Source organism: Dermochelys coriacea, chromosome 4 (assembly GCF_009764565.3).
Source record: "Dermochelys coriacea isolate rDerCor1 chromosome 4, rDerCor1.pri.v4, whole genome shotgun sequence".
Lineage (NCBI taxonomy): Eukaryota > Metazoa > Chordata > Testudines > Dermochelyidae > Dermochelys > Dermochelys coriacea.
The window spans coordinates 99,788,933-99,809,290 of NC_050071.1; the positions used below are offsets into that span (position 1 = coordinate 99,788,933).

Genomic DNA, 20,358 nt, shown 5'->3' on the forward strand with positions numbered 1-20,358 from the left:
TACAGGCTCTCATGATCAGAACACACATACATACAATCCACTGACCCCAAGAGCCTCCGATACCCACCCGCCTGCCTTTCCTGTCTCCTCCAGTAACTAATACAAATACAAAAACTGCACTACCGCGCCCAAAAAAACCACAACCCTTTCATAATGGGCAGCTCAACTCCAGCCCCTCCCACACACTCTCATACACTAGGCAAGATATATAGTAAGTGGAGAATAACAGTGTAAAATCAGCATAGAATAATTAATATGAGGATAAGGGGCAACAGAGAGTGTGTACTGCTTGTAATCTTATTCTGGAATGCGAGCTAAGGACTTAAAAAAAAAACCCCTAGTAATATACTAAACTTATAGAGAGCGAGAGATTTGTATATTAAAAAACACTCACCACAGAGCAGGTCTTTGGTTCTGACAAAGCCCAAAGTCACAAGAGCCCCTGATTTGGGGGAACCAGATACGTAAGGAAGACACTTCGTTTTTGTTTAAACATCTTTTCTTGCCCTTTTCCTTGTGAAAAAAGCCTTGTAAACAAAAGCTATATCTGCACTAAAAGGTCTGTGTTGGCATATTCCCCTAGCGTAGACACAGACTACACACCAGCTGAAGGAGGGTTTTTTGGTCAGTGTAGGAACACTACCACGGTCTTCTATCAGCACAGCCGTGACTATACTGGGGATTTTGTCACTGCACTCCTGACAGACATAGCTATGATAATATAAGTTGTAAATGCAAACAGGATTGGTCTACACTGAAAACTTACATCAGCATAACTACGTCCACACCTTGAGAGATGTAGCTTTGCTGATTCCCCCCCGGTGTAGACAGCGCTTCCATCCATCTAGCTACAGCCTCAGGAGGTGGATTAACTACAAGAGAGAACCTATCCCATCACCGTAGTACTACGTGTGTACACTGAATCTCTACAGCAGCACAGTTGCACTGCTGCAGCTGTGCCACAATAGCATTTTAAAAGTAGCCATATCCCAAGCACAACTGATCACTAGGGATAAAAAGAACAAGCAGCTGGACTCCACTATCCTACTAGGAAGTAATGGGCTAGGGGCAGGAGGAGATAAAAATTCTGCCTCTACTATACATACACACTTAATGTTATTGTTATTCAATAGTACCTACAGGCCCCAGCCAATAATGGGGCCCCATTGTTGCAAGTGCTACACAGAGGATCTGAAAAGACCAGACAGACAAAGGTTAGGAGGAAGTATTATTATCCTCATTTTACAGATGGGGAATTAAGGCACAGAGTATGTCTTGCCCCAGGACATACACACATTTTGTGGCAGAGCGAGCATTAGAATCCGGATCGCCCAGCTGCCAACATTAGACCATTAGACTTAAGTTTGGGGTGTATCCAAAAGATTCATTTTACTCATACTCCCAAATTCTGTAGGCCAATGCTGTGCGTAGAAATGCAACAGTGGTGGAATTGTTTCTTGGGCCTGTGCAAAAATGCTAAGGTTGACTCCATTTGCTTTCAACATTGTAGAAATCAAAAAAGAAAAAAGAAACCTCACATCCAAAAGATTACCATGAAGCCAAAAGGCTATGTCAATCTGCTGATTTTAATGTGACGGGTGATATTGTAAATGTGTTTAATATTTTAATACACTTTTTCTAGTATTTTCCTGTGCCCAAAAGTGTGCCAGGTAGCTTGGAGTATAAATAAGCAAACACAGTCTCTGCCCCAAAGGAACTTGCAATCTAATTTTAGACCTAACACAATGAAAAAGGTAACAAAACAACCTGGGAGGGCTGGGAGGAGGGACGGGGTACGGAGCAATATGGTGGATCTTTTCTCTCTCTTTTAACAGTATAAATAACAAGAACTTAAAAAAAAAATCCTTAGGGCCAGACCTTGTGTTATATCAACTGTGACCTCTAGTGGTGGTAAAGACACACTGCTGTTTTGCCAAATTCTTTGTGATAAGCAATGTTCTGCATTTTCTGTGATTTCAAAGCCACTGAATGTGCCTGCTACATAACTTGGTACCAAAGCTCCCATTTTTCCTGAACAAGATGCCAAAACTTCCAATCCCGCTTTCAACTTCTACAATTAAAATAATGTTGTCAAGACAAATATCTGTAGCATAGAAAAAATATGGGAGCTACATTATCTGAAGTTAACATAAAAATAAGTAATAAAAAATGCTAATAAAATAAATAAATAAATAAAAATTAAAAAAACCCATTTGTATTATTCATGTTTAATTCAATAAATCCTCAGTTCTCAAAGTTGCTCATCTAGGTGGGGAAGTCTGGTTTGAGGGCACAGTCTATGTCCTAGGAAAGCTAGATTTGGTAGAGACAGCTGAGATAGTATCCCATTTCCAATTTAGAAAGAAATGAGTAGAGTTTCTTACCTCTTCCCCTATTTATAAACGTCAGGATCAGGTTAATCAGATCTATGGTAGGGTAGAAAAGTCATGGTGTCTCGGAGACCAGCTTTCTTAGTTTACAGAATCCTGAGGGAAGTAGCTCTCTACTGACCAACATTCCTTGTCCATTTTTTCTCTGTTCATCTGTCTTTTGAGCCAGGATTCTAGTTCTGCCAAAGACTTTCTTTTGGTATGACAGGCTTTTGGCAGTGCAATGATTACTGATAGCAATAGAAAGGTCCACAGGAAAAAGATTGTCAAGATTGTAAAAAAGTTGCTGCATTAAATTATTTCAATTAAAGAAGCAGTTTTAAATTAATTTATAAAGCATCCAACATGGAATACAAGACTCTCCTCTTTGTATAGAGTAGGTGTATAGAACTTCAAGTGCCGACATCCTTTTAAAAGGGATGGACTGAGAGTTGTGTGTGTGTGGTACACACAGCCATCACAATAAAATGACAATTGAAAATAAATGGAATGAAAATGAACCTTTTAAAATATTTTCCTATAAATTTCAATAATTTAACTGCAAATTGAGTATTTTAATAATAATGTCTATTTCTACTTTTCATCAATAGATCTCATGACATCCCTGTGTATTATCTCCATTTTACAGATTGGGAACTGAAGCACAGAGAGGCTTAGTGACTTGCCCATTGTGGTGCAGGGAACTGAACCAGGACTCCCATGTCCTAAGCCAGTGCCCTAACTGCGGACCCACCCTTCCCCACCATTTCAATGAAGTACTGTGGCAGATGTCAAGTCTTGATCTCCTTCCTGCCTCACAACACAATCAAAACCTAGTGATGTACTGTCAGCTTGCCCAGAACCCAAGGGACACCCCTATTATTATTATTTGTAATATCATAGCCCCTAGGAGCCTCAGCCATGGACAAGGACTTCATTTTGCTAAGGGCTGCACAAACACAGAACAAAGACAGTCAATATGTACATGCACTGCTATCCTTCATTGCAGGTTATTCATCTATGCAGGTCTAAGACTGCGAACGAACTCACTCAAGAACTAAGGACATCACAATCTTCCTTTCCAAGCGCAAGGTGCACTTCTTTGACGTGCCATCTCCAACATAAACACGAAGCAGCATGTGGATATTAATAACAACCTCCCTTCTGAAAAACCCTGTCCTATCAAAACAAATCACTACATTGCACACAACATTCTCCCCCCGGAGAGAGGATGAGAGATAATGAACCACATGCAATACATTAGTAACACTGCTTCATGCACCACTGGAAAGCACTGAGAAACCAGTGGTGAGGGTAGTGCAAGAACTTGTATTATAGGCAAGGCCTAACCATTGTCATGTTTTTATAGGCACTGTGGCAAAGGGGAGTTTTAAAGAGGGATTTGAAGGAGGTAGCTTTGTAGATGTTCACAGGGAGTTCCTCCCAAACATGAAGGGTAGCATGGGCAAAAGTATGAATGTGCTTGTTAGAAAATTTAACATGTGGGCAATGGAGGCTGGCATCATGGGCTGATTGGAGGCAGGAATTGACATTATGATAGCGAATTATAGATAGGATGGGAATAGGCCATGAAGGACCTTGAAAGGGAAACAGTTCACGTGTGATGTGACAGAGAAGGGGGCACCAGCAAAGGGATTCAGAGAGGGGTGACATGGTCAAAGCGACAGGCTAGAAAAAATATCTTTGCAGCAGCATTCTGAATGGCTATGACTGGCGCAAGACTTAATTTGTCAGGGCCAGAGAGAAGGTTGTTGCAGTAACTGAGATGTGAGATGAGAGCCTGGACACAAGTTTTAGCTGTGTGAATGGATAAGAGAGGCCATATCTTAAGAGATGTTATATAGAAAAAAAATCTGCATGAAATTTTAAATATAGCCTGGATATGAGGACCTAGACCTAGGTCTCTGATCAAATGATGCCCAGATTATGGGACTGTCAGGCAGGATGGCAGTGTTTTACATAGTAATTGAGAAAGGAGGTGGGAGGAGGACTTTTGGGGAAAAGATTAGGAGTTCTGGTTCAGACAAGTTGCATGTGAGCTGATGGCTAGATAGCCACAAGGAGACAGGCATGGTTAAGGTAAGTGAATGCTTCCCTGGAGAACTGGATTCTATCCCTGCTGCCACCACAGAGTTCTACTATATGATGCTAGACAAGTCACTTAAAACAAACTTTTTACAGGTAGCGACTACTTCTGCATTCATTTTCTGGGTGCCTGACATGGAGACCCTTGGGTCTGATTTGCAGAAGTGCTAAGTGCTCACAGTTAGATCTGAAGTGCCTGGGAGCTGTGCTTCAAACACATTTAATACTGTATAATGCTAAGGACTCTGAAAAATCATGTCAGGCATCTCAAACTGGGCATCCAAAATTAGTGAATACTTTTGACCTTCATCTCTTTGTGCCTCAGTTCCCCATCTGTAAAATGGGAATTACCACTCCATCTCACGGGGTGGTGCAAAAATACCTTCATTAACACTCGTACTATAGTGACAAGGGACACAGAAAAGCCCATGAGGAAATTAATAATTCTGTCTTCAGATCAGGGTTTGACTCGTGTGCTCTAAATAAGAGCTGGGGCACCACATTGAACAATGAGAAAAATAAATATTGAATAGCTGCTCATTCAGTGAGCACCATCCGTCTTGTGCACTGAATGAGGCAGGGGTCCTGTGGAAAAAACAGTATGTGACCATGTAATTAAAGACTATCAGAATGCACAGAAGGAAGATGAATTAAGGTTACACTGGCAACCTTAATTCTGGCATTTCCTAACGTTTGACTGCTTGACTTTGCAACCTTAATAATGTTCTCTTAGTGTTGGGGAGGGGTTGTGTGTGTGTGTATGTACACACAGGTGCACTAGAAGTAAGAAACTCCATGCACAGCAATGAAAATAAAAATTTCATTAGCTTTGCTATCACCTTTTCAGCCACAGGAAGAGAGTGGCCCTGTGCTTTAATTTAGGATTCCAAACTTGATAGGCTGCCTCTTTACCTAATGAAGTCTCCTGATCAATGTAGACTTAGGGTCAGGTCTTGTAAGGTGCTGAATGACCTTCTGCTGACTACAGGTAAAGATGAATCAATAAAATCTCTCAGGGATTACTCAGACTCTTGATACTCTTCTTTCTTCTCTGGGTGATAAGGACTAATTCTTGTCCTCAACTGCTGGAGCTAAATATGTATAAGGATGAAGCATAACATGTCACCTGTTAGTTACCAGAGCCAACTTGCCTGTACAGAACAGGATGGCTCAGGCCAGGCCAAGGGAACAGTGCCAACCTCAGCATGTACTTCACCCTAGCATTAGCATGCACACATGCCACCAGCTGCATCTCTTTACCCCCTAGAGTTTGTAAAGTGGCTGTTAGTATGGCAGCTGGACTCTATTCCTAGCGCTCTCTTGATACAAGGTTGGAATCTATCTTACCCTGTGGCTGCAGAGGTGCACTGGGAGTTGGTGAGAAATGGCTCCTTCTACCTTTCTCTTGTGACAGATTTATGTTATCAGTCTGCCTGGGGCTTCAGGTGATCAGGCTGAGGCTGCAGGATCTTTAGGGGAGAAGATGAAGAAGCAACCAAGTGACTAAGTTTAAAGCTTTATTAACCAAATAACAACGGTGAGTGCTGGGCACACCCCACGTCACTCAGAGGGAGGAAGAAAGCGTTAGTGCCTGAGCCCTAACCCACTTTCATACTTACACATGCACAACCCAAGGCTGGCCTAGCCTGGGTGTAATGTAAGAAGAAGAGCGGGGGAAGGGTAGATGAGAGTTCTGTCCTGTGCACAGGTCGTCTAGGATCCGCTGTAAATCTCTGACTTGCTTCAGCTCTCGGGAGGGTTTTAAGCCCTGGGTTCTTCCGGGGGCATTTTCATCCAAGGACCTTTGCCCCCTGTGCTCTTGGTACCAGTCCAAACCGGTCTTCCACAGCTTTCTTAGTTTCCCCAAAACACACCGGTTTCAGGGTTGCGAGACTGTTGTTTTTCAACTCACTAACCTTTGCAATCTTACTGGTTTTGCAACCCCTTCAGTTCTGTCTGGCTCAGTTCTCCCTTTCTCACAGCTGGCCGGGGTTTGAGATACAGGCTTCTGGCTGTTTGGCAGCAGAGAGCTTGTTTGTGAACGCTGGCCTTGGACTACAGTTTCATTCCTTATCTTCGGGCCTAGCTGGATTGTTGAGTTAACCCATTCCTTTCTCCCTTCCTCCCCCTTTGGCCTCTTGTAATCTACAAAGGAATCTTCCATTCCACACTCACACCTTTAACCCTTCCCAAGATACTTCCCAATGCATAGAAAGGCATTAGCAATATACAATGCTGGTGCTTACCCAGGAGACCACATGCAGGAGGGGGCATTTTATGGTGACATTCTCTCTAGTTCACCTGTGCAAAACACAGAAGTATCTAGTATTATTTGGCTTCCTTTCAGCTACTGAAAAAACACAAGGGAATACTGAACCAATTTTCTGATTTTCAGAGATGCTGAGCACTCACTTTCCATTCACATCACTGAAAATTAGACCATGAATCTGTTACTTTGTATCCCAAAAGACTGTTTCTTTCTTGAACTCAAGACAAGCTTTCTTATAAAATTCCACAACTACATTTTATTTTATTTCAAATGTTAACAATGTTAGTCTTTGAAGGAAAGACTGAAGATCATGTTTGTGGTAAAATTCCTTTATTAATCTAGATTTCATTTGTAAATTCATTTTGACATAAGAAACCCTAAATAAAATTACAAAACTGTATTCCAGTAAAAATGAGCATGATAGTTAACAGTAAATGTACAACTTTATACAAATAAAATTCTTTTTTTCATATTCTAATTTAAAAAATAGAAGTGTATATCCTCTATTATACAGGTCCTAATAACTTTTACAACTGATAGCTGCAGCCCTGTACTTTTATTATGTGCACTTTCATGGGTATCAGTCATTAAATTCTCATCAGAGCTTGCTCATTAGTTGAGATAGCAAGATAATTTTTTTTTCTTTGTAAAGAAAAATAACCTTGCTGCCACAGAACTGTGAAAAGTCAAAGTACTCTTCTTTTTCAGTGTGTTCTACTCCATCCTCTCTTCAATTCTGTGAAAAGGGCTAATTACCATTCTAGAGACGTGAATTACATTTAAAGATATAAACACTGGTAATGCAAATTCTATGTCTAATGCACCTCAGCACATTTACAACAACATTGGTTTAATAATACCAACACTGGGATTATTCTCTTATCCACACATGTTCTGCACATGTTTGATGAACACGATGGATGTCAAAGTGGTTAAATTCCACCTCTTCACAGTAAAACTGAATTAGAATACAAGTTCTGTAGGGCATGCAATGAATATCACTTATATACAATGCAATGATTATTAAAATGGTCTCCTTACTAGCTAGTATGGGGCATCTATAAAACTCTAAGAATGGGGACTCCTGAATTACAAAGGTTTCCAACTTCTTAACCTCAAAAATGTACCACTACTGTGTTTAAGATGCCCTAAGTCTAGAAAAATATTTAAAGTTTAAAAGAAGTTGAACCACAAACTATAAAAGAAAAACAAAAGCATTAATAAAAAGGACCATCAAAGAATTTTTAAAAGTATTTTAAAAATCAGTTTTGCCTTACTATTTATATAATCCCTGGAAATCTGAAAGATGATCTTTAATTTTTTTTAAACAAATCTGTTCCTTTACAGAATCATGTTTCTTTCATTGCATGTGCATGTACTGGTCTGTTATTGAGGATTGCTTATGAATACTAAGCTGCTGACATTAACTTTTCTTTAGGAAAAGGTTTTGAAGCATTTTTTTAATTTAACAAATTGAGTGAACTTTAAGAACAAGTATTTTTAAAAGAAAGGAGTCATGGACTACTAATCTCTACAGTGTCCTGTTAAATAAAAGGAAAAGAAGAAACTGGTGCATACTTATTTTAACAGTCTATGTTCTTTCATAGTGCTGGTGGTAATACTTTAAGGTTTGAAATTTTCATAGTAAAAAGATGTCACTGGTTTCTTCTAAAAAGGACACCGTAAAGGCTGGAAGTCCAAAAAATTTTACCTACTTCAAAATATTTTAAAATACTGTTATTTAAAACAGTTCTTCCCATTATAAAATAAATTATTGGGCTCCCAAAACAAAGGCTATAAAGATGAAAAAAAGTTTCAGTGTTTCTTCTGGACAACTAGGCAAATAATCCAAGATAGAGAGGAGGTTTTTTGTATATCCACCACTCCTCTTCCACTCTGGTTTTCTCCTCCTTTTTAGGTCCCTATTCAGCAAAGCAGAATACTTAAGTCCCATTGCTTTAATGAGACTTAAGCACATGTTTAAAATGCATTGCTTAATTTGTACCTTAGGGTTTGATCATACGCCCCTGAAATCAATGGAAGTTTGGCCATTGATTTCCATGGAGAAGGATCTATTTATCTTATGGTATGACACTACTGTTTATTACCACATTCAGGCCACTAGTGCACAGTCCAGAAGCATAAAAAGAACCCTGCTCTTAAGGACTTGAAGAGCAGGGTTCTTTTATATTTGAACACTTTGCCTACAGGAACAGGGCAGAGAGCTAAAGTGGAGACACAAACAGTGTACGTAAGTACCCACAAACCAAAAGACAGTTATTATAGAGTATGTCTACACGGCAGCTGGGAGGCATGATTCCTAGCAGGGGTAGACAGACTCATGCTAGCTCAGCTCAAGATAGCATGCTAAACATAACAGCCTGGACACTGCGACACTGGAGGCATCCCAGGCTAGCTGAATACAAGCCTGCCTGACCCCCAAGGCCTCAATGGCACATACAAATGGGGTGGTGTGTGTAAATACCAATATTTGTGTGCATACAACTGTGTGTGAGCACAAAGGTACTGTTTTGAAATCTTCCCCCAAAATTTACTGACATAATAACTTAAGAATATGAAAAATACCTCACATTCACCTAACAACATTATTTCCAGTACATAAATTCAATTGTTACAAAAATGTTTCATAGCAAAGCTTTAAAAACTATTATATTAAAGGAAATTTATGCCTCTCAATTTTCAAGGCTGTTACATACTATAATAAAAGCATATTTTAAGATGTTCCATTTTGTTCTTAAAATAAACACTCCGTTTACCGAAAAAATCTTCTAATTATGTGGATGGGGGGCAGGGGCAGAAGCCTTATAAGCACATTTTCTGGATCCTGAAGAACCGCTAATGTCAAAGGAATTCTTCCTCTAATCTGATCTTTCCAGTTGAGCAATTACCACTATACTACTATAATCTGTTTTGCTACTAGAAAATGTGCTTGAAATGCCATGCAGTTAAACATAATATTTACTACTGGAGAAGTATCAATTTTTCTACTTATTTGTTTATTTTATTATACACAGATAAAATGTAGGCAGAGATGAGACTATGGGGTTATGTTTTTCTCCGTAAAGAATTAAGATGCATTAATAAAATTTCCTAACAGACTTTAGGTCCCAATCCAGACTCCTTATAACACACAACTCCTATTGACTTCAAGAAGAGTTGTGCATGAATAAGGACAGCAGAACTGGCCCATATTTTCAAGAAACCACCACTTAAAGATCATGGCTCAGATTTTCAAAAAGAGCCTTTGAGTGTTAGGCACCTACCTGCCTTGGGTTTAAAATTTCCATGAGCTCCTTTGAAAATCTCAACTCAAAATTCTAAAACACACAATAACTATCTTTAAACAAGTTAACTTTTACTGTATATATTTTAAAATTACAAAATCCACAACTATTAAAATGTATTGGGCCAGAGATAATCTTAGGCTCTGTCTGCACTGAGAAGGAAGCAGTGTTTGAAAATGGGACCCTAATTTCTCTTTAAATCCTCATCTGTTGTTCAGCAGTATTGTAGGTCTATACTTCTCACATTGTTTAGCAGTACTGTAGGTCTGTACTTCTTATATTTCAATCTCTATAAAAGGGTCTTCCCTTTGGAGTTATGAAAAAATACACTTCATTCTTACCATTTTGTTGGAAACACATGCTGACAAAACTAACTGCTATAAAATAAGCTGAAAAAATTTCTAATAAAAATACTGTTTTTAAAGTACATTAAGTTATAATTACTGACTCTGTTTAAAATTTCTAGTTTCACACCCCCCTTCTTCACATCCTTTTACTTCAGCATGACTTTCAGGCAGCCTGGTTTTATTTCTGTGAACCTGTTAAACAAGAAGAAATTAAGATTCAAAATTTATATTATGCCAGCACCATATTTCCTAATCCTAGAAAGTGAATAAGGTTGTCATCCGGGAGTAGAGTCACAAGATTTCCAAAGTGAAGAAATCAGGACATCCTTTATATAGAGAGTGGAAGGTTTTACATGGGATGGTTTTGGTATGGTAAGAGAGTTGTGAACAGGAGGGTTTTGGCCACTGGAACAGGAGAGAGAAAAAAAATTGCCCAATCCTCCTTCTTATATCTACTATGCTTTTATCTTTTCCACTCTCCCCTAGTCTTCTGAAGAAAAGCAAATGTGGTACTCATCTACAGAAACAGAAAGAAGAAGATTCCAGTAACTGCCATCATGTAAATCTAACTTCAACTCCTAATAGGATAATGAAACCAACATTAAGGGTGGGAAAAAGAAAGATCACACAATATTGATGGTAGGATTTTCAGAAGCGTGCAGTGTTGACCAAAACTCCTGCGGCATGAATTTATAAAGTAAGAATTATGGCAGACAAACTTGGATTGATTTTAGACATTGTCATTTATCAGAGAGAGGTGTCTAGGGTGGCACTGCAGTATTGATGTTAAACTGATTGTACTTCATCTTTTTTAGAGATCATCATTAATGAAGGTGTTTAATGAACTTTAGAGATTATACAGAATTGGAGGATTGTTAGGACAAAAAAATAAAAAGGGACCTAAAGAGATCAGAAACATGGTCATAAAATAAAAAATTAGATTCATTTTAGTAAAAAAGCAAGGTAGTACACCTAAGGAGAAATAAGAAACAGATTTTCAATGAGAGGGAAAAACTTGGTAAGAAGTACTAAGAAGAGAGATTTTTGGAGTGAGAATAGAAGATGAATCAGAGCTGCATTTCTAGTGTGATATGGCAACAAAACAGGCCAATACAATTTTGGGCAAGATATGCAGATGCATCACTTCATAGAGCAAGGAGACAATGATCCCTCTTCAGACAGCTATGATATGATTGTACCTTGAATATTGCACTGGTATGGGCGCCTCATAACTAGAAACAGTAACAAACTGGAGGGAGTTCAGAGGTTGGAGAGATTGATTTATGAGGAATATATTTGAAGATATAGTAGAAGGGAGAGGAATTTATTTAGAGCTCAATGGTGTAAACAAACGAGGTGTAATGGGATGAAATTAAGAAATGGAAAACTGCAGGCTGAATATCAAGAAAAAATGCTCATAGACTACAGAATTATTTGAAATGCTACATGCTTCGTTGCATGTACAGCTAAGTCTTGTCTACACTGTGCATTCTCAGAGCTTGTCCAGTTGGTGATCTGGCATTGATGTACACTCCATTGGGAGCTACCATAACAGGAGCACTAGAGGATTGGGTTGCAAGCTTTTTAATCACCTTGCAAACAGATCACAAAGTTAAACACAAGATGGTAAAAATCATGCACCCTCTCAATGTGAGTGGCTCCTCTATCACCACGGGGCAGACATCTCTAATGATTGGTCAAGAACTAAACAAAGCACAACAGGGAATAATACTGCCCTGTCAATTTGTTGGATGAACTATAGTATTTCTCTATCTTATTTCTCTGATTCAATGATAGTTTAAGAGTATTCTGGAAAAAAAAAAGTTGATAGATTTTAAAGTATGGGTAAGCATATGAAATGTTTGGCATGCGTGTATACATTCTTAATACAAATCTTAATTTTAATATGTTTCTAAGTATTTGCTTCCCTTCACGGACTGGTAATACTGATTGGAAATGGGTAATAGTGACAAACTGGGAAATATCTGTATTTTTTACGAATACGTGCATGCTTCTGTGTGGTTGATTATGATGGGTTACTTGCTGTAAGTTAACAATATCAAAGATAACGATATCAAAGATATAACCGCCGCAGGAATACACCTTCAAAGTAGCCAAGATAACAATGGCTGGGCCATTAATAGAGAAGAAACTACCAGTCTGGCTCCATCAAGGTTAGAATGGTTTACTCTTCAGAAGCCTAAACCTTGGATCAAAGGAGATCTAAAACCTCAAGATCCTAGAAAAAAGGAGGATGGGTTGGGTGATCTGAGAAAGGCTCCCAGTGTGTGTCAGTGAAAAGCTCACAGGCAAGGAAACTCACACAGAGGGAGGGAGGTAAAAACTCCAGAAGTGCAGTCTGCTTCTCCCAACTCAAGAGACAGAATCAGCTGGGCTGAGGGGAAAACTTTAAAAGGTCTAAGTAATATCCACATGTATAGGCCTCTTATTTTTACCCTTTGCACCATATGCTTTGTATGTTTGGGAATGAATACAATGTGTTTTGAAGATGCTGGTTCTGTGCCCCTGCAAAATGCAAAAAGTGAGCTATCACAGGCTCCAAAAGGGAAACTCTTACAGATGCCAGTTGAACTTGTGTTGTTAACTTGGCTGGGGACTGGGGCTGCAGCCCAGAGATCCAGCCTAAGAATGGATGGTCTATGGGGTTCCCCCCAGGGTAAGGTGCAGGAAGGCAGGCTTGTCACCTGAGGGATGTACTTGTGAGGGACTAAAAGGGGTCTTTGACATAATTTGGCGTAACCTTGACAGTAACTCAATTATGTACACAAAAACAAACTCATCTAATGTTTTAATCTACCTTCCAAAGTAAATATGGACAGAAGAAAACTGTATCGAACTTCCCTTATGGGACAGTTTTATGTCATGAAATTTTATCTCCACTGGAACTATTATAGGGTTGCCAACTTTCTGATTTCAGAAAATCAAACACCCTTGTCCTGCCCCCTTCCCTGAGACCCCGCCTTTCCCAATGCCCTGACCCCACTCACTCCATCCTCCCTCCCCCCATCGCTCGTGCTCTCCCACACTTGCTCATTCACTCATTTTCACTGGGCTGGAGCGGGGTGCAGGAGGGGTTTAGGGCTCTCACTGGGGGGTGTGGGCTCTGGGGTGGCGCCGGGAATGAAGGTTTGGGGTGCAGGAGCCTCCGGGCTTGGAGATGGGGCCAAGGGGTTCGGAGTATGGGAGGGGGTTCCGGCTGGGGCAGGGGATTGGAGAGTAGGAGGGGATATGGGCTCTGGGCTAGAAGTGTTGGCTCCAAGGTGGGGCAGAAATTAGGGGTTCAGGGTGTGGGAGAGGGCTCCGGGCTGGGGCAGGGGATTGGGTTGCAGGGGGTGAGGGCTCCAGCTTGGGGTGTGGGCTCTGGGATAGGGCCAGGGATGAGGGGTTTGGGATGCAGGAAGGGGCTCTGGGGTGGAGCCAAGTGCAGGATGGGGTTCAGGCTCTGGGAGAGAGTTTGGATGTTGGAGAGGGTTCAGGGCTGGGGAGGGAGGTTGGGGTGTGGGAGGGGTACAGGCTCTGGGAAACAGTTTGGGAGAGGAAGGGAGCTCAGGATTGGGGTGTGGAGGGAGTTTGGGGTGCAGGCTCCGGGCGCTGCTTAGTGAAGGAGACTCCCGGTAGCGGCAGACATATCCCTCTGGCTCCTATGCGCAGTGACAGCCAGGGGGTTCTGGTGCCGTTGTTTCTAGCCAATGGGAGCTGTAGGGGCAGCACTAGGGGTGGGTGCAGTGTGCAGAGCCCCCTGACTGCCCCTGCGCCTATAATCCGGAGGGACATGCCGGCACTTCCAGAAGCCACAAAGAGCTGGCTGCTGCAGCCGACCAGACTTTTAGCAGCCTGGTCTGCAGTGCTGATCAGAGTCGCCAAGGTCTCTTTTCGACTGGGCATTCCAGTTAAAAACCGGATGCCTGGCAACTTTAACTATTAGGATAGTTGATCTGCCTTAATTATTTTACATATTGTATAGTTTTCTAAAACACATTTCAGTGTTTAGTTAGCTGAATGTTGTTTCAAAAGATCAGTAACAGAAATCTAAGCTCACCTGAAGTTGTGGCTTGTGAGGTATTTAGTGGCTGCTGGTTTGATACGAGCAACTCCTCCCTGGCTATGGTTTCCTCTTCCCGTGATCACACATAGATATGATTTACCACCAGTCTGCTTGTACTCTGTTACAGGAGGAATTGTAACGGTTAAAATGTTCTCTCTGAAAAGATTCAGCATTTAACAGAACTTTCTTATCCATACATCTGAAAATTTTCACCACAGTGATTTATAATTCTGTTTTCCTACATTAGCTTTAACTGTTATGTATGCATCACTGCCATCCATTTTTCCTCTGGCATAAGAAGTAAATTAAATTTGCCTTTAGAGTTTAAGAAAAATGTCTGAATGAACTGTTCAAATCTGGACTATATCTTGAAATCTACACATTGTGCTCTGTCACTGAAACCTCATGATTTTATAGCAACATCATTCATTATTCATGTCAGACCTGTACTTGGAATTTACAGCCAGTTAGAACATACGGTAGTTAGAAGAGCATAATAAAAAACAGATCTTTTAGTACAGAACATGTTTACAAGAACAAACTCATCATGAACATGAAGCAAAATTCTTAAATCTAAACAAATCATATCAGTTTTGCACGAGGAAATTTTTTTAACTGAAATAATTTTCACAAGACACATACAGATAGGATGAGAAAGAAACATGAAACTGTACATTAATTTTTAACTTCTGAATCAAAATCAGACTAGCAAGGTAGTAATTTCTCAAACATTGGAGCAGGTTCTTGGGAACATCCTAAGGATCAATATAGCATTTCAATACATCAGTATGGGCTCTAACTTGGGCTTTTCTCTAGGCCTTCGCTAGTAGTCACAAATCATCTGCCTCTAGAAAAGGTTACAGTAATCTACTATTACTATATCCTCTGGATGGGGACTACTGGGGGAGGGGAAGGAAGAGTTAAATTAATCTGGATTTTATAACTAAATAATTGGAGGTGCTAACTTTTTCTTTCTTTCTTTCATTTATTTTTTAAACTGAAGGGAGCACTTACAGATAGGCACTTTCTGTAGGTGCTATCCTAATCTTGCTCTCTCCCCTTTATCTACTTCTTTTTCGTATTATCTGTGATCTTTGACAACTTTCAAAGCACCTAGAGTCTAGGATGGGTTTCTTTTTATGTAAACTGAAACAAATAAATAAATATTTCAGAGTTAGGAGGCCACTGAGCAAGGACGACTCTACCAGCGTTCCAGAGCTGCTGACAATAAGTATTGAGCTGAGGAAAATTAAACCTCTATGGATTAATGGGAAAATATAGAGTACGTTAGTAAGCAGGGGTTCAGGTTTATAGCAGTGGTCACCAAGTGGTAGACTGCGATCAACTGGTCGATCCTGGAGCCTCTGACAGTCGATCGTGATCTCCAGCCGATAAAAGTCCGGCAGCATAGTGGGGCTAAGGCAGACTCCTTGCCTGCCCTGGCCCCGTGCCACTCCCAGAAGTGGCCAGCACACCCCTGCAGCCCCTGGGGGTGGGGAGGTGTGCCACAGGTCTCCGCGCACTACTCCTGCCTTCAAGCACCATCCCCGCAGCTCCCATTGTCTAGGAACGGGGAACTGTGGCCAATGGGAGCTGCAGGGGCAATGCCTGCAGGGAGGGCCAGCGCCCGGAGCCATGTGCCCCCTGCCAGGGGCTGCAGGAGCAAGCTGACCACTTCCAGGAGCGGTGTGGGGCAGGAACTGTCCAGTGGGAGCCTGCACCCCTCCCACACCCCAATCCCCAGCCTTGAGCCCTCTCCCGGAGTTTGCACCCCACACCCACTCCTGCCCCCAACCCCCTGCCCCAGGCTCAGCCCAGAGCCCCCCTCCCACACTCCAAACCCCTTGGCCCCAGCCTAGAGCCCTCACCCCCTCCTGCACCCCAACCCCCGACCCAGCCTGGTGAAAGTGAGTGAGGGTGGGGGAGAGAAAGCGACGGAGGGATGGGGGATGGAGTGATATTCATACCCCTTATATTTCCCTGTTTATAAAATGTATTCTTTCTACTTTGGCCTCCTGAGTGTAGTGTCAAAAAGATAACTGTGTGCGTAGATTATTAGTTTATTCCTACCGTGGCTTTTCTCCTGTAGTACTCTGGACAAGTGATTAATGGCTTCATCTACATGAAGACCATGCAGATCCAAAACATTCTCAGGCAGCAGGGATGCATTTACTTTCTCAAAGATTTGCACAGCAGCATCATGGTTTGCTTCTTTCATCTTCTGCTCATGAAGGCGACCCTTTATTCATAAATACATCAACTGTTAAATTTTAAGATTTAATCTAAGCTCCATACTGGTTATCAGGATTCAAGATGACAGCACAAGCAGGGTGTTTTTAAATTTCATTGCATCAAACTGTGAACTATAATTACAACTAAAATTCTGCAAGTGTGTCACTAAAACCTATTTAGAGGGAGTCATGTGCTGATTTAATCAAACTTGTTCATGGGACACTGGTCAAAGCTTGCACAGAGAAGAGATCAGAATGCAAGACAGACAAGAAAACGAAGGAAAGCCAGAGAGAAAGAAATAAACAGTATAAGATGCCTACATGAACACTAACATAAATCCATTCAGTGTTGAATTTAACTTGTTTAACTTAATATTCTATCCTAACAATGGTATGTACTGTTTTTGAAAATATTAGCTGTACATTCATTAAATCAGAAGTCTCAAACAATTGGCCCACAGGCCAGAACAGCCTCTCAAAATACTTTAAATCTAGTCTGAGTCTACAGAATGTATTCATTCAGATCAGACTAGCCATGCAGTTGTGAACATTTCCTCCATAGCTGCCAAATCTCCTAATTTACTTTATGGAAAATCTTCCATGATGGAGGCAGCACCTCTATCAGGGGAATAGTGCAGCCTGCTAAGGAGAAGAGGGTGAAGAGACAAAGAACAAGCACTGTAACTGTCAATACAGCAGGGAGCAGCTGAACAGAAACAATCTTTAAAAAAAATTAGACAGATGTTTTAAATAAAAAGAGGTTTGCAAAGGAGATATTAAACTACAGACCCAAGTGCAGTCTTACAAACATGCATTACCTATGCAGTGATTTCTACAATGAGTAGCCTGAGTTATGAGAGTATATCATGGACCAGGAATCTGGAACAACCCCAAACTAAGAGCCCAATCCCATAGACCAGGGGCAGGCAAACTTTTTGGCCTGAGGGCCACATCAAGCTTCAAAAATTGTATGGAGGGCCGGTTAGGGGAGGCTATGCCTCCCCAAACAAGCCAGCGTGGTCCAAACCCCCGACACCTATCCGACCCCCCCGCTTCTCACCGCCTGACGGCCCCACTGGGACGCTTGCCCCATCCACCACCCCTGCTCCCTGTCTCCTGACCGCCCTGGAACCCTTGACCCTGACTGCCCCCCTGCCCATTCAAACCCCTCCTCTCATCTTGACATTCTTGACCTCTCAAGACCCCTGCCTCCATTCAACCCCGTTCCTGCCCTCTGACCGCCCTGACCCCTATCCAATCTCCGGCCCCTGACCACACCCTCGAACTCTCTGCCCTCTATCCAACCCCTCTGCTCCCCCTGCCTCCTTACCGCGACTGCTCCTGGAGCACCGGTGTCTGGCGGTGCTACAGCCGCGCCGCCGCCGCACAGAGTACTGGGTCAGGCCGGCTCTGCAGCTGCGCTGCCCCAGGAGCTCGTCAGCCCCACTGCCCAGAGCATTATCAGCAGCGCCGTGAGCTGAGGCTGCGGCGGAGGGGGAACAGCAGGGGAGGGGCCCGGTGTGAGCCTCTCGGGCCAAGGTCTCAGGGGGCCGGGCAGGAGGGTCCTGTGGGCTGGAGTGGCCCGTGGCCGTAGTTTGCCCACCTCTGCCATAGACACTTACTACTCACTAAGCAATACAGCTGGTATCGTGTCTGCAAGATTGGGCTCCTGATTTACAGTTGTCCGCATTTTCTGATCCATGATAGTTGAGTATTTCCTGTAACTGCTATAAATGTACTTCTATTTTATTATGCAATCACTTCATCTAAAGCCCTCAGATACCACCACCATAGGGAGTATAGCACAAAGAGTGACCCTGAAGGTCTGTAGTTACAGTTTTAGGAACTGTGGAAATACTTTTAGGATAGTGGGCCTGATGGTGCAATAAGCAGAAGAAGAGCTTGCAGGTGACATTTTGTCTTAAAGTTTCTCTAGTGGCTGACCAGTATTAGTGGCAGATTCAGAGATACCAACCCTGCAATCCTCACTTGCAGGGGGGCTGCAAGCACAGCAAACACCACTAACATTCAAGTCTCAAACTCAGGCTCACAAACAAAATCTAGTTTTTACAATTTTTGCCATCAAATTGAAGTACAAAGAAAAAATTAAACACAAGAGGGCAAGTATTTCACGAGAGTGAAGGTAACAGTTAGCTTTTCCCTAAAAGCCCTATAATAAATTAATTTATTTTGCAAATTTCACTTATAATTTGTGTCCATGATGAAGAGGCAAGGATAGTGGTTGAAATTATATTTCTGTCCAATAATCATGCAGAGAACCACTATTTAGAATCTTCCTGGAACAAGCCATAACAGTATCTAGATTAGAATATAACAAAGCCACTTTTTAAAAAAGAATCATATACTAAATATTTTAATAAAATTTCTCAATTCACCAATATGAATAATGGTTATTAACATTCCACACATATGTATAAAATATTAAATATTCTATTAGAAAAAATGTAGAGCTGTCAAGCAATTAAAAAAATAACTGTGGTTATCGCGCTGTTAAACAATAATCCAATACCATTTATTTAAATATTTTTGAATATTTTCTACATTTTCAAATATATCATTTCAATTACAACAACAGAATACAAAGTGTACAGTGCTCACTTTATATTATTTTTATTACAAATATTTGCACTGTAAAAATGATAAACAAAATAAATAGTATTTTTCAATTCACCTCATACAAGTACTGTCATGCAATCACTTTATTATGAAAGTGCAACTTATCAATGTTTTGTTACATACTGCACGCAAAAAAAACAAAACAATGTAAAACTTTAGCGCCTACAAGTCCACTCAGTCCTACTTCTTGTTCAGCCAATCGCTAAGAGAAACAAGTTTGTTTACATTATGAGAGATAATGCTGCCCATTCTTAATGACAATGTCACCTGAAAGTGAGAACCAGAGTTGCATGGCACCGTTGTGGCCAGTGTCGCAAGATATTTACTATCAGATATGCTAAAGATTCATATAGCCAAAATAATATAAAGTGAGAGGTCATAAATATAAAGGGAGGGTAAACACCTTTAAAATCCCTCCTGGCCAGAGGAAAAAACCCTTTCACCTGTAAAGGTTTAAGAAGCTAGGATAACCTCGCTGGCACCTGACCAAAATGACCAATGAGAAAGACAAGATACTTTTCAAAACTGGAGGGGGGGGGGGGAGAAACAAGGTTCTCTCTGTCTGTGTGATGCTTTTGCCGGGAACAGAAAAGGAATGGAGTCTTAGAACTTAGTAAGTAATCTAGCTAGATTATGCGTTAGATTCTGTTTTGTTTAAATGGCTGATAAAATAAGCTGTGCTGAATGGAATGTAGATTCCCGTTTTGTGTCTTTTTGTAACTTCAGGTTTTTGCCTAGAGGGATTCTCTATGTTTTGAATCTGATTACCCTACAAGGTATTTACCATCCTGATTTTTACAGAGGTGATTCTTTTACTTTTTTTCTACAATTAAAATTCTTCTTTTAAGGACCTGATTGCTTTTTCATTGTTCTTAAGATCCAAGGGTTTGGGTCTGTGTTCACCTATGCAAATTGGTGAAGATTTTTATCAATCCTTCCCAGGAAAGGGGGTCTAAGGTTTGGGAGGATTTTGGGGGAAAGACGTTTCCAAGCGGGCTCTTTCCTGTTATATATTTGTGAGGACGCTT

General features: G+C 41.2%; 1 protein-coding gene across 1 annotated transcript in view; it reads right to left on the minus strand.

Annotated features, from left to right (window-relative positions):
• Positions 1 to 7,057: 7,057 nt before the first annotated feature.
• Positions 7,058 to 20,358, minus strand: part of N4BP2 (NEDD4 binding protein 2) — a 76,480-nt gene continuing 63,179 nt past the window's right edge. Inside the window, 3 exon segments of the mRNA XM_043513937.1 lie at positions 7,058 to 10,588; positions 14,457 to 14,580; positions 16,533 to 16,701. Of these exon segments, the coding sequence (XP_043369872.1) occupies positions 10,543 to 10,588; positions 14,457 to 14,580; positions 16,533 to 16,701 (339 nt within the window). The 3' untranslated portion in view covers positions 7,058 to 10,542.